At 44.9% G+C, this 15,299-nt stretch overlaps 1 protein-coding gene across 1 annotated transcript; it reads right to left on the reverse strand.

Moving 5' to 3' along the window:
- Positions 1–13,345: 13,345 nt before the first annotated feature.
- On the reverse strand, positions 13,346–15,061 carry LOC142611347 (uncharacterized). The gene is made up of 2 exons (XM_075783460.1): positions 14,817–15,061; positions 13,346–14,707 (listed from the first exon to the last, which is right to left on the reverse strand). The coding sequence occupies exons 1-2, from the start codon at positions 14,974–14,976 to the stop codon at positions 13,560–13,562; spliced, it is 1,308 nt and encodes a 435-aa protein (XP_075639575.1). The 5' UTR covers positions 14,977–15,061; the 3' UTR covers positions 13,346–13,559.
- Between the last annotated feature and the right edge of the window lie 238 nt (positions 15,062–15,299).

A 15,299-nucleotide genomic window follows, 5' to 3' on the forward strand; every position in this document is an offset into this window, starting at 1 on the left:
ATATATATATATATATATATATAGATTTCTTAAGTGAAGGATAATCATAGGTGAAACTGAGAGAAACTCAAATTAGAATTTTAAATTAGAGTTTCAATTTTGCACCATGTATCCTAAATTATTTATTCTTAAAGATTTTTATTGCTTAATTTTAGAATCAAGCATGAGACCACATCATAAATATTCATCCAAATGAGTTATTAAGTACAAAAACCAAAGAGTCTAAAATAAATTAATCATTAAAAAAAAAGCTTCATAATAATTTAAAAAAATGAACAATTTACATTTTATACCTAAAAATATCCTTACAAATTTTTTTAAAGAGTTAGGTTTAGGTGTGGGAAATCTAGTCTAGAAGAGGCAGGGATACTATGGCAGGCTTAGGTGCTCACCATGCAGAGTCACAGGGATTACAGCCGGAAGACCATTTCGAACGTCTTGAACATCGAAGGGATCGTGAGGGGAGTGTCCATACAGAATACCCAGGTGCTAGCCATATTCGTGAGGGAAGTAGCACCACCCACGATGAGGGTTCTAAGTCCATGCAGAAGGAAATCAACCGTTTAAAGAGAAAGCTACGCCGCGCCAAGCGTAGGTTTTCACCGTCCTCATCTAATTCTTCCTCAGAGGAGGATAGGGGAGCTGGCTACAGCTCAAGGTCGCGCTCTCCCACTAGTGCAACATCTTCCGGTGAGGAGGACGACCAGCCAACTCGCAGACGTAAGAAACCTCATTCTAGGGGCTTAGGTAATGATGCTATGAGTAGGGCGTTGCACCAGCTCTCCAAATCTCCATTTGCAAGGAGGATTGAGAAAGGAAAGCTTCCCAGAAGGTTTACCCAGCCCACTTTCACCATCTAAAATGGCCAGACTGATCCAGTGGAGCATGTGAGTCACTTTAACCAGAGGATGGCGGTGCACTCTCACAACGAGACCCTGATGTGTAAAGTTTTCCCCTCTAGCCTGGGACCTGTTGCTATGAGGTGGTTCAACGGCCTTAAGTCGGGGTCTATAAGTTCGTTTGGGGAGCTCACTAGGGCATTCGCTTCACGGTTCATCACGTGTAGCAGAGTACCTCGGCCATTGGACTCGCTGTTATCCATGACCATGAGGGAAGGGGAGACGTTGAAAGCATACTCCGATCGTTACTGGGAGATGTTTAATGAAATAGATGGCGACTTTGATGAGGTGGCGCTTAATACCTTTAAGGTGGGCCTTCCTACTGATCACGACCAATTGTAAGTGCACAATTGCACCTGGCCCCAAGAACAGTTACGGGCTCAAGCCCAATGAGCCTTAAACAATATAATTTGTAGAGCGTGGGCTTGAAACCCAGGTTAGAAGTGTTTGAGGATTAAATGACAAGCCAAAGATTATAAACACTTGAAAACAACAAGGAATACTGTAAGTCAACCTGCTCGGACGTAAGCCGAGAACTGTTCTTATATTATTTCTCTTTCTCTTTTTCTCTTTCCTTTAGGTTACAAAGAAGGGATCCCCATTTCTGTTCTAAGTTGCTCCTTAAATACTCCTCTTTTTGATACTTTGCACACGTGTTGCCCCAACTCCCCCTTAACCTAGATATTTCTTTTCTCAGTGCCTTTGAATAGTAACCAGAAGTTTCCCCCCACTGTTCAGGTGTCACTTCCCCATTAATGCGGCCAGGGTGGTAGGTGCAGGGTCTTTAATGTGGAGGTGACAGCCTTTATCCTTGGTGTTTCTCTTACATCGGTGCTTCCTGGACATTCAAGGGTTTACCCCTTTTATCCACTGGTTTTAACCATGTCATTGCCTAACGTTTATCATGAAGTCCTAAATTCTCCGGTGTCTGTCCGAAGAGAAATTCACCCTCGGCTGGATCCTCGGATCCTCGGCGTATGGGCCGACCCGTAGTACTAACAAGTTCTAAACTCAAGAGCAGGTCGGCCTTCTTTAGCACGGCCCAAAGGCCCATATCTCCATCAAAGTCTTTTTACTCCCCACAATAGCCCCTCAAAACACTAATTTTCAACGTCCGAGGAGAAAAATAGGGTTTTGATCTGACGAGAACCCACTTTACACACTTTGTGAGTGATTACACGTGCAGAAATCGTTTCGCGTCCCAGAAGATGCCACCTGGCGGTTTCATTTTCAAAAACGCGCGCATTTATGACTGTAAGCCACACTTTGTCTTCCACGTTCAACGGCGAGATGGGTATCTAACGGTCCTCGTTACTCCACGAAAATTTGGGCGGGATAAACATAATTTCGAGGCCGCTTTTCCGCACATCGTGACGCTTCGAGAACCTGTGCCTTCATTTAATTTCCCAGGGGCTAACCCCATCAAAACATCAGCAATCATACTTTACCTGCAGAAAACCGTGGAAATTTGCACACCTTTATCTTTGTAAGTTCTTACTCTCTCTTTCTTTAACATTTTCTCCTCGGATATAGTCCTTGGCTATCCTTGTAAACATTCTCCCCTTTAGAGTTTAGCCTTTCGTTCTTTTCTGATGGGTAGATTTAAGTGTCTAGTTGATACCGCCGCTGGAATGGAAGGCTTTAGAGCCAAGTATCACATTCCCGGCGATGTAGGTTTGAAATACTGCCCGGCAGAAGCTGTGGCCGGTTCTAGAAAGGAGGGAGAGGTTATCATCCCAATGATAGCCTTTATAGAGGGTGGGATGACCCTCCCAATGAGGCCTGTAACTAGGGAGTACCTTTGCAACCACCGTTTGTGCCCCAATCAATGCCTCCCAAACGTTTTTAGAGTTTTGGGTAGTGTCGATGCTCTAAACGAGCAGATGGGTTTAAATCTCACCTGGCACGATGTTGTCTTTCTGTACGAGTCCCATAAACTTTCCAAAGTAGGTTATTACATTAAGTCTCGCTTCAGTGTCGTTAGGCTAATCTCCTGTCTGCCCAAATCCAACAAAGGCATGAAGGATGACTACCTGATCGTCTCTGGGAACTGGCACGACGGCCTCCACTGCCCAGTTGAGTGGGGAGATCCAGGTGCGACACCTTAGGATTAGCCTTCCTTCCCCCGCACAAACTCCTCTAATATTGACAAAAATACACACTTACATGCATTCACGTTTATTTAGGTTCATCATGTATTGTATGAATCTGACCATATTAGTATAATTTGGTGTCTTCCTTTGTAGATAAGCGACACGTGCGCCCACGCTTAAGCCACTGCAACGTTGCAGATCTTAACCGGGTACTACGCTCCGAGGTGTTTGTCAGCGAGGACCTACAACTCAGAGCGGCTCATCTGATCCTAGGATACACTCCCATCTCCTCGGACTTCCAGGAGATAGAAAACGCCATAGTAGCCGGTGACCGAAGGCGAAGGAAGATAAACGTAGCCCGACCCCATTTTTTGGACGACCACGATCTCCCTGACGCCCCTGACACCGTTTTATACGGACAGCCCATTGCGGCAACCCCCCTCACCGTGCATTCTCAGGCGACTGTTGTTCCAGAAGAGCAGGTGTCTTCTTCGCATACGCTAGACGACGAGATAGATCATTTCCAACTCGAAGACACCGAAAGACCTCAAGGGACTCAGTTCATCGTACTTTCTGACGAGGAGGAAGAAGCCACCGAGGCCTCTGGAATTGCAGGGTTCATAGTTGCCCGACCAGAAGACGAATCCGAGGAAGATATGGATAGGATGCAGGATCTCTAACCAAGAGAGGTGCAAAGGTCGCGGAAGAAGACGGGGGCGTCCAAGTTCCCCCATCTTTGCCACCTCCCCTCCTCCAACCCGAGCCAAAACTTCCACTCGAGGATCCTAAGAAGAAGAGAAAAGGGGATACTGAGGGGATGATCAGCAAGGACCCCAAAAAACCACGACAACAACCCCCAACGGTTCAGCAGCAGAAGCTGGACAAAGGCAAGGGTAGGGCCCGCTCAGTTGAGAGTGGGGAGATCAGGGATGAGGCCGAAGTTCGCCGAGCACCGGTCACCTGGTCCCCTGACTTAAGATTGGACGGTGCTTCCATCTCCTGCCAATCCAGTATAAGGGCGGTTCAACAAGGCCATGCCCACCACTTGGCCGAAGTGTTGGAGCGCCCTCTTCTGCTGCCCAAGGATATGGAGACCTTGGAAAAACGAGCCGACCACAACTATTCCTTTCTTTGAAAAGGGACCTAGCGCTGGTAAGTTTCCCCCTTTTTAGGAATATTTCACTTCTAACAATATTCATAAGTTTTTTACTATTCCTAACTCCCTCATATTTTGTTACAGGTCATTCAGGAGGTCTTCGTAGCCGAGAAGTTCATAGAAGACACTCTAAGAAGGCCGGAATGAGCCGGGAGATCAGGATGGAGACCGAGAAGTCCTTGGGCACACCCCTCGCCGAGAACGAGAAGCTTGTCGCGGAGGTGGCCGATCCGAAGAGAAAAGAATGGAGTGGAGTCTAATCTGAAGACCATGAAGACCCAGATAGAAGGGCAGCGCAAACTCCTTCGCGAAAAAGATGACGAGCTCTCCCGAGCCCAAAGGGAACGCTCGGATTTGGAAAAGGAGCTTGCGCTAATGAAAGAAGAAGCCAGCTCATTCCAACGCTCTCTATGGGACCGCGCGTACGAGCTACGAGGAAGGGGTAGCAACCACCGAGGAGCACTCGACAGAGGCCTTCGCGGCTTTGTGCGGGAAGTACCGTCGAAAGTCGGGGGAAGCCCTAAACGTGGCCGGAGTTCCTACGTCCTCGGATTTGAGGAAGTCCGAGAACGTTTGGCTTCCTCTGAGAGATACGGGAGATTGAAGAGGCTCCCGCTGCTACTCCTACCCCGAGTCGGCTCTCCCGCTCCGCCTTCGATAGTCCCACAGCTGATTCCAGATCCTACAGAACCTTCAGGTTCCAACAAAGAGAAGGAAGGAGGAGGTGATGCAGAGAAGGATTTGAGCCAGACAGTGGAACTCAGTGTCCTTCCAACGAAAACAGTAGACAAAGGAAAGCAAGTCCTGACTTCCTTTGAGCTGGAGTTGAAAGTGACAGAGGGAACCAGCACTTCTCAGCAAGATCCTCCTCCAAAAGCTTAGGACCTAGCTTAGGGCTTCTCTTTCTCTATGTTCAGCCTTTATATGTAATGCATGTCCAAATGATTAATGAAGAACAACTTTATTTGATTTTCACTCGTGTTGCATCTGTTATTACTTTATTCTTTTTATACTTATCGCAAAAATTTCCCATTAATACATAGCAAAGGTTTCTCAGAGTAAACAAATCTAACTCCAGGATTGCACAATCATAACTTTCACATAATCATGCGCATGTTATTAAAGACTTAACAGAAGGTGACATGTTTGAGGTACTTAAACAATGCCTTGATTAAAAAGAAGAAGAGACCTCATACAACGATCAAACCCTTGTAATGTATAGCACCGTTCTTAGTAAGATGTAAGGTCCGAGGACCATTCCTTACACAAATTTACTTAACACTTAAAGATATAAAACTTAAGATCCGAATTAATGACCAGTAAGGCACTAATTTCCAGGCGCAATAACCGATTAACTTTAATCAAGTTTGTGATCCGAGGACAAGACTTAAATAATTTCCCATTAGTTCTTAAGATTAATAAGCTTAAATGTCAATTTTGTCCAAAGTAGGTGGTCCAAAGACCCGGCATAACTAAGGTTCTGTTTAACAAATGACAAGACATCAATTTCCACAAGGTTTGTGGTCCGAGGACTGCACTTAACCAAGTTTCTGTTTGATTCTTAAGATCAGTAACTTCAAATGTTAATTTCCCCAAAGTAGGAGGCCCGAAGACCCGGCATAACTAAGGTTCTGTTTAACAAATGAAAAGACATCAATTTCCACAAGGTTTGTGGTCCGAGGACTGCACTTAACCAAGTTTCTGTTTGATTCTTAAGAACAGTAACTTCAAATGTTAATTTCCTCAAAGTAGGAGGCCCGAAGACCCGGCATAACTAAGGTTCTGTTTAACAAATGACAAGACATCAATTTTCACAAGGTTTGTGGTCCGAGGATCGCACTTAACCAAGTTTCGTTTGATTCTTAAGAAAGAATCTTCAAATGTTAATTTCCCCAAAGTAGGAGGTCCGAAGACTCGACATAACTAAGGTTCTGTTTAACAAATTATAAGACATCAATTTCCACCAGGTTTGTGGTCCGAGGACTACACTTAACCAAGTTTCTGTTTGATTCTTAAGATCAGTAACTTCATGCGTCAGAGGTAGTCATAACTTTGAAATGTTCACCGATAAAAGCACATTTTATTAATAATAATATCTTCTAAGATTATTTACATTCCATGGGTGTGGTACAATTCTTTCATCTAGGTCAGCTAGCCGATATGACCCTATGCCCATGCGATACAATGCGGTAGGGGCCTTCCCAGTTGGGTCCTAACTTACCCCAAGCTGGGTTCTTAGAGGTGCCCACAACTTTTCTTAGTACGAGATCACCAGGTGCAAGTGGCCTTAGCCTCACGTGGGCGTCATATCCCCGTTTTAGCTTCTGTTGATAATAAGCCATTTGGACCATTGCTGTCTCGCGCCGTTCCTCAAGCAAATCTAGGCCTTTTTCCAGGAGTCCGTTGTTATTCTCCGGGCTAAAGGAGCTGGTCTTTAGGGTGGGAAAACCAGATTCCAGAGGTATTACCGCCTCGGCTCCATAAGTCATAGAGAATGGAGTTTCTCCAGTGGACCTGCGCGGTGTGGTCCGATACGTCCACAGAACATGAGGGAGCTCTTCTACCCATCTGCCTTTCGCATCATCCAACCTTTTCTTCAGCCCACTGACAATGACTTTGTTAACGGCCTCGGCTTGCCCATTTCCTCGAGGATAAGCTGGGGTGGAATACCTATTTATGATACCCATGTCATTACAATACTTCCTAAAAGCCTTACTATCGAACTGAACACCATTGTCTGAGATGAGTGTGTGTGGTATACCGAATCTGGTAACGATGTTTTTCCAAACAAACTTCTTGGAGTCAATATCTCTTATATTTGCTAAGGGCTCGGCCTCAACCCATTTAGTAAAATAGTCTGTTCCCACGAGAAGCCATCTTTTATTGCCTGTTGCCCTCGAAAATGGCCCAACTATGTCTAGTCCCCACTTCGCGAAGGGCCAAGGACTGGAAAGGGGGTTAAGAACTCCTCCAGGTTGATGAATATTAGGAGCAAACCTCTGGCACTGATCACATTTCCTGGCATAGTCTTGGGCCTCTCTTTGCATATTGGGCCACCAATAACCCTGAGTCAGAGCTCTGTGGGCTAAGGATCTTCCCCCAGTGTGGCTGCCACAAATCCCTTCATGCAATTCTTCTAGAAGCCCTTCCGTTAAATCAGGGTGTACACACAACAAGTACGGTCCTGAAAAGGATCGTTTGTACAGTTTTTGATCCTCGGACAACCAGAAACGTGGCGCCTTTCGGCGTATCTTATCTGCTTCGGATTTATCCTCAGGAAGGACATCATCCCTAAGAAAAGATACGACCAGGTCGATCCAACTAGGTCCAGGCCTTATTAGATGGATACGAGGTGCGTTGGTAATGACAAGAGAGGGTTCTAGTAAATCCTCAACGAGGATAACCCTAGGTAAACCTTGAGCCGAGGACGTTGCCAGCGTGGCTAAGGAGTCTGCATGGGTGTTTCCGCTCCGAGAGATATGAGTTAAGGCGAAGGAGTCAAATTGAGTTTGCTGACGCTTAATCTGGGCCAAATATTCCTGCATCCTTGGATCACTAGCCTCCATGGTTCCCGTGACCTGGCCGACCACCAGTTGAGAATCCGAGAAGATGTGGATTTCCCTTCCACCCATCCTATGCACCATTTTCATGCCTACCAAGACCGTTTTGTATTCGGCCTCATTGTTAGTAGCCGAGAACGCCAATCTCAAAGATTTTTCGAAGACAATTCCTCCGGGGACGTCGAACAAGTCCAACACCGAATCCTCTCCGATTAGCCGCCCCATCCACATACACTTTCCAAATCGGAGGCATGGCACCGTAATCACACCAACTGATTTTTCATCCATGTGTGCTTCTTTTAGAGTTTCTTCCGAAGGCTCGGCAAATTCCGCCACCAGTCGGCCGAGAACTCCGGCCTTTCACCGAGGTGCGAGGCTTGTACTTAACGTCAAAAGCCCCCTGATGGTCCCCTATTTTGCTATCCTTCCCGAGTAGTCGACGCTACGCAAAGACCGCCTTAAGGGCAATTGGGTCGAAGAACATACTTGTGTGGGACCGAAAATAATGGGGAAGCTTTCGCATGGCATGAACCACGGCCAAGCGCTTTCTCTAAGGGTTGATAACGCACCTCGCATCACCCAAAGATTTACTAACGTAATATACCGGTCTTTGCACCCCGTTATCATCTCTTATCGAGACCAGGCTAACCGCGTGACGGCCACCGCCGAGATAAGCAAACAAAATCTCATGCGCCGGGACGAGATAGAATGGGTGGCCGAGAAAGATATTGCTCGAGCCGTTGAAAAGCTAACTCGGTCCTCGGTCCATTGAAACCCTTTCCACTTATTCAACGATTGGAAGAAAGGACGACACCGGTCAGCCGACCGAGATATGAACCTATTCAAGGCGGCAATCATTCCCGTTAACTTTTGAATTTCTTTTGGGTTCCGAGGAGGCCGCAAGTCCCGAATAGCCTCGACCTTGCACGGTTTACCTCTATGCCTCTATGAGTAATCATGTACCCCAAGAACTTTCCAGACCCCACGCCGAAAGAACATTTTGAGGCGTTGAGGCGCAACCTGTACTTTCTCAGTATCTGAAAAGTGTCGGCCAAATCTTTCACGTGTGAGGGTATTGTTTTGCTTTTCACCACCATATCGTCAACATATACCTCAATGGTTTTCCCCATTTGCTGTTCGAACATTCTGGTCATCATCCTTTGATAGGTAGCCCCAGCATTCTTCAAGCCGAATGGCATGACCTTATAATGATAATTCCTCGTCGGTGCAATGAAGGCAGTCTTCTCCTGATCCTCTAATGCCAAGGGAATCTGGTGATAACCCTGGAAGGCGTCCAAGAAACTCATCCGAGGATGTCCGACAGTGGCATCCACCAGTTGATCAATACGTGGCATTGGGAACGAATCTTTAGGACAGGCCTTGTTCAGATCAGTAAAGTCCACACATACCCTCCACGTTCCATTTTTCTTTTTAACGACAACTGTATGGGCCAACCACTCGGGGTAGAAAACTTCTTTGATAGCCCCCGCCTTCTTGAGTTTAAGCACCTCCTCCTTCACAGCCTCTGAATATTCTCTGGAGGAGCGCAGAGGTGGTTGCCTTCTCGGAACAATAGATGGGTTGACATTTAAATGATGACAAATGAAGCTCGGATCGACGCCTGGAGCTTCATAAGGATCCCACGCAAAAACATCAACATTGTCCTTCAAGAATTCTAACAATTCCATCTTCTCTTGGTGTGGCAAGAGTACACCAACTTGGAAGAATCTCTCTGGGTCATCGGCCACTGGAAACTTCTCTAATCCTTCGCAATGTGTCTCATCTCCTGTCGCCAGTCCAGATGAATTAGGAGCCGTTAACTGCTATAAGTCTTTGGTGATCAAAGCCGAAGACTCGGCTTCTGTCTGATGCAGTACTGCAGCCGATATGCACTGCCTGGCTACCGATTGGCTGCCGAGGATTTCCTCAACACATTCTCCCGAGGGAAATTTAACTTTAACATGTAAGGTAGAGGAGACGGCTCCAAGCGCATGCAGCCACGGCCTGGCAAGGATGGCTGTATATGGAAAGTACGCATCGACCACGATGAAGTCCACCTCCACCGTTTCTGAGTCGGATTGAACGGGCAAACGGATCTGTCCCTTCGGCACAACGGCTCTCCCTTCAAAGCTTATAAGTGGCGAATCATAAGGAGTAAGGTCTTCCAACTTCAACCTTAACCCCTTAAATAAATCAGGGTACATGATATCTGCACCGCTGCCCTGATCTATCATCACCCTTCTCACATCATAGTTTCCTATCCTGAGGGTGACCACAAGAGCATCGTCATGGGGCTGGATAGTCCCTACCTTATCCTCCTCGGAGAAATCTAAGACGGGCAAAGTGCCCTTCAACCTCTTCGGCCTGTGACCCACATCCTCGGTCTGAGGATGGGAAACCGCCATCACCCTAGTGGGACCTGAGCCGGTCCCCGGGGCGGCAAGAAAGATAACATTAATTGTTCCCAATGTCGGCCGAGATGTACTATTCCTCCGATTGTTTGAGCCAACTTAATCGACTCGCCACCTGGCCGACACAAGTGCCGCTTCAATTTTCCCTCACCGACGAGCTCAAGATGGTTCCACAAGTCCGACAAGTTTTCGGTAGAGTGGCCCACATCCCGTGGCACCGGCAAAAGAGGTTCGATTCCTCTTCGCGGGTCTCTGCCACATCTTATCGAGCCATTTAAAGAAGGGTTCCTTACGAACTTTCTCCTGGTGATGTACCGGTTCTCGGAATACGGTGTTCACGGCTGAGGTGCCGCCGAGGCGGGACCGTCCGACGTAATCTCTCCTCGGCCTCGTTATTCGTGGTATCCGTCCGAATTCGAAATCCCTTCTCTCCTGGCGGATAACCTTCTCCTTTCTCTTACCTTGCCGTTGGTCTTCCTCCACTCTCTTATACTCGTCAATACGGTCCATGAGGCAACGTACACTCGCGAATCGGCTTTTAGTCAAAGACTTTCTCGGGTCGTGATCGCAGGAAGGCCCACCTTAAAGGTATTAAGCGCCACCTCATCAAAGTCGCCATCTATTTCATTAAACATCTCCCAAGAACGATCGAGTATGCTTTCAACGTCTCCCCTTCCCTCATGGTCATGGATAACAACAGTCCAATGGCCGAGGTACTCGCTACACGTGATGAACCGTGAAGCGAATGCCCTAGTGAGCTCCCCAAACGAACTTATAGACCCCGACTTAAGGCCGTTGAACCACCTCATAGCAACAGTCCCGAGCGAGGGGAAAACTTTACACATCGTGGTCTCGTTGTGAGAGTGCACCGCCATCCTCCGGTTAAAGTGACTCACATGCTCCACCGGATCGGTCGGCCATTTTAGATGGTGAAAGTGGGCCGGGTAAACCTTCTCGGGAAGCTTTCCTTTCTCAATCCTCCTTGCAAATGGAGATTTGGAGAAGTGCAACGCCCTACTCATAGCATCATTACCTAAGCCCCTAGAATGAGGTTTCTTACGTCCCGAGTTGGCCGGTCGTCCTCCTCACCGGAAGATGTTGCACTAGTGGGAGAGCGCGACCTTGAGTTGTAGCCAGCTCCCCTATCCTCCTCTGAGGAAGAATTAGATGAGGACGGTGAAAACCTACGCTTGGCGCGGCGTAGCTTTCTCTTTAAACGGTTGATTTCCTTCTGCATGGACTTAGAACCCTCATCGTGGGTGGTGCTACTTCCCTCACGAATATGGCTAGCACCTGGGTATTCTGTATGGACACTCCCCTCACGATCCCTTCGATGTTCAAGACGTTCGAAATGGTCTTCCGGCTGTGATCCTTGTGACTCTGCATGGTGAGCACCTAAGCCTGCCATAGTATCCCTGCCTCTTTTAGACTAGATTTCCCACAGACGGCGCCAATTGTAAGTGCACAATTGTACCTGGCCCCAAGAACAGTTACGGGCTCAGGCCCAATGAGCCTTAAACAATATAATTTGTAGAGCGTGGGCTTGAAACCCAGGTTAGAAGTGTTTGAGGATTAAATGACAAGCCAAAGATTATAAACACTTGAAAACAACAAGGAATACTGTAAGTCAACCTGCTCGGACGTAAGCCGAGAACTGTTCTTATATTATTTCTCTTTCTCTTTTTCTCTTTCCTTTAGGTTACAAAGAAGGGATCCCCATTTCTGTTCTAAGTTGCTCCTTAAATACTCCTCTTTTTGATACTTTGCACACGTGTTGCCCCAACTCCCCCTTAACCTAGATATTTCTTTTCTCAGTGCCTTTGAATAGTAACCAGAAGTTTCCCCCCACTGCCGTCGGGTGTCACTTCCCCATTAATGGCCAGGCCAGTAGGTGCAGGTCTTTAATGTGGAGGTGATGCCTTTATCCTTGGTGTTTCTCTTACATCGCGTTTCGGACATCTCAAGGTTTACCCCTTTTATCCACCGGTTTTAACCATGTCATTGCCTAACGTTTATCATGAAGTCCTAAATTCTCCGGTGTCTGTCCGAAGAGAAATTCACCCTCGGCTGGATCCTCGGATCCTCGGCGTATGGGCCGACCCGTAGTACTAACAAGTTCTAAACTCAAGAGCAGGTCGGCCTTCTTTAGCACGGCCCAAAGGCCCATATCTCCATCAGGGTCTTTTTACTCCCCACAAATAGTATTTAAATTATATATATATATATATATATATATATATATATATATATAGAAATTATATTATGCATCTTATTGTATATCTTTAAGTGTATCCATGTATATGCATGAGGTTACAAGCTAGTTAGTATAGAGGCAATATTTAAAGTCAAAATTGAGAGAAAATCCAACTAGATTCTAAGTTGGATTTTAATTGTTGTCTAATTTTGCGTCACGTGTTCTATCTAAGTTTTTTTTTTTTTTTTTTTTTTTAATTTTGTTTTAAGTGAGTTTATGTGGTATAAAGGAAGAAGTAGTCTAATATAAATAAACCATCAAAAACCCAATAAAAAAAAAGAGTGAACTCATGTGTATATTTATGATTTAAAAAATGTGTAACTCTTATACTAGCTATAATTTGAACACACACACACACACACACATATATATATATATATGCAATTGTAATTGTTTTAATTGTACCTTGCATACGCGGTCTATACAAAAGTTAACATAGAGGTAACCAGTTCGTAAATGAACATAAGCCAACACCACCTATGTCTCTGAACTCTCAAGTGGTAGTGGTGAAACGGAAGCTCAAATTCTAAATTCAATATAATGTGAATATACTATTTCCAATTCAATGCATTTTACATTTTAATCCAAACATTAAATGAAACGAAATTCCATTGATTTCAATTGATGTCTATTCCAAACAAATGAGTCGATAGTAAAGTGAATTCAATTCAATTCATTTAAGAATTAAATTATGAATTCCAAACAGAAATCGTTTCACCGTAGTAAATTTGATTAGAATGAATTTAGTCCAGTGACAATGCCTAATGGTTAAAATCACAATAACAATAAGGGATTGGTTTAATGGTTCCCAATGCATCATGAGATTGGGGTCACGCCAAAAAGATTCTTCCCTGTAATTATCTGTGTGTATTGAATGGAGGATTACACATACCAGGAAATAATCAAGCACTCAAAAATCTCTAAACACCCAATGCTCTAGAAAAAAAAAAAAATACAGAGTGAAACCTATAATTGACAGAAACCTTAGCTTTATTCCAATAATACAACAATTTAGAAACCATTTCTCCTTACTCACTGACAGTAGACACACTACATGCTCCACAAACATCCAACTTCATTGTTCTGGCAAGTCCACAAATATAAATGATAATTTACATGAAACGAAGTGAAGAACATGTGATAGCTATTATTGAAGAATTGTACATGCTGGATAGATTTTGATTAATCAAGGTGAACTAATTTGCTTTGAAGAAGAAGCAGGAGGGATGCCAGGGATGGGAGGGAGGGGAGGGATGCCAGGGATGCGAGGGATAGGTGGGAGAGGAACTATTGGAGGTAAAGGGAATGGCAGAGCTGGTGGTGGTGGTGACGGAGTGAAACCTGGTATTGGAGGAAAAGGAAACAATGGTGCTGGTGGAGGCTGAAATGGGTTAGGTATCAGTGGAGGTGGCTGAAATGGGTTAGGGATAAGAGGAGACGGCTGGAATGGATTTGGTGGTAAAACTGGTGGGAGAAGTGGTGGAAAAAGTGGTGGAAAAAAATCATCTGGGTGGGCTTCCTTTTCATCTTGTAACTGAGTTTTCTTTAAGGATTCAGTAGTAGTAGGTTTTGAGTTTGTGGTCTTTCCTAGATTAGGTGGTGGAAATGGAAGTCCTGGAAGGTTTGGGAGAGGAGGGAGAGGAGGGAGTAGTGGCAATGGTGGAAGCTCAGGCAGTTTAGGAAGAGGGGGAAGATATGGGCTTGTTGGGTCTTGAATTGGAGGTGGAAAAAGTGGTGGAAAGAGATCATCTGGGTGGGCTTCCTTTTCATCTTGTAACTGAGTTTTCTTTAAGGATTCAGTAGTAGTAGGTTTTGAGTTTGTGGTCTTTCCTAGATTAGGTGGTGGAATTGGAAGTCCTGGAAGGTTTGGGAGAGGAGGGAGTAGTGGCAATGGTGGAAGCTCAGGCAGTTTAGGAAGAGGGGGAAGATCTGGGCTTGTTGGGTCTTGAATTGGAGGTGGAAAATCTAGACCATCAGTTGGAGGAAGTGAGAGTTTATTGGAACCCAATTCCTTGGAATTTTGAATGCTTGGTTTTTGGTTACATAGGTTTGGCTGCTTTAATGGTTTGAAGGTGAAAAACCCAGCTGAGAATATGTGAGTCCCTTGCTTTCTTGACTTGAGATGGAGTGAAGATGAAGTTGCTGTTGAGGCCACAGCACAATAAGGCTCACTGCTGCTGATCAATTTCACAGAACATCCCTCAATTTTCTTCATATGTTTGCTTACTGAGAAAGGCAAATGCACTTTAAATTCTCCATGCCGGTCCGTTTTCACTTCTTTATGAAAACTTGGTTTTGAAGTCCCATATTTGCATTCTACAGCCACAGATGCACCTGCATCCAATTTTGGTAACATTAATGTTGTCACAGAACTGAAACAGAACCCAAAGTTTGTAACATGAAAAACACTAATAATAATAATTATGAAATTGTTGAAACGAACCTGATATGAAGTGGCTGGACTTTGAGAAATCCTCCTGGAAACATGTGTCACAGTAGACACTGCCAACAACAATGGCAGATGGAAGATTCTTCTCATGGCCAGCCTCTGAAAGGCTATTAAATGCAAGACTGAGAAAGAATATTATTACAAACCAAGACATCCTATCTTCTTATGGAATTGTATGGACTGTGAGAATGAGCTATGGTTGGCTTTTTAATAAGAATGCTCAGGGCTATATAAGGGCAGAGTCAGGAATTTTTGTTTGGGGGCTAAGTTGCGATATTAATATATTTATCAAAACAACTTCTTATACACATATATACATACATGCTGTCTTATTATATATACACATTTTTATTTGATAAGTTATATATAAACACACCCAACAATAAAATATAAAAAAAAAGAATTGAGTATTTTCAATCAAAATTATATTTGATGGCAATTTTTTATAGTGAAATTCTTAAAAGGTTTTTTTTTTCA

The sequence above is a fragment of the Castanea sativa genome, chromosome 1 (assembly GCF_040712315.1).
Source record: "Castanea sativa cultivar Marrone di Chiusa Pesio chromosome 1, ASM4071231v1".
Lineage (NCBI taxonomy): Eukaryota > Viridiplantae > Streptophyta > Magnoliopsida > Fagales > Fagaceae > Castanea > Castanea sativa.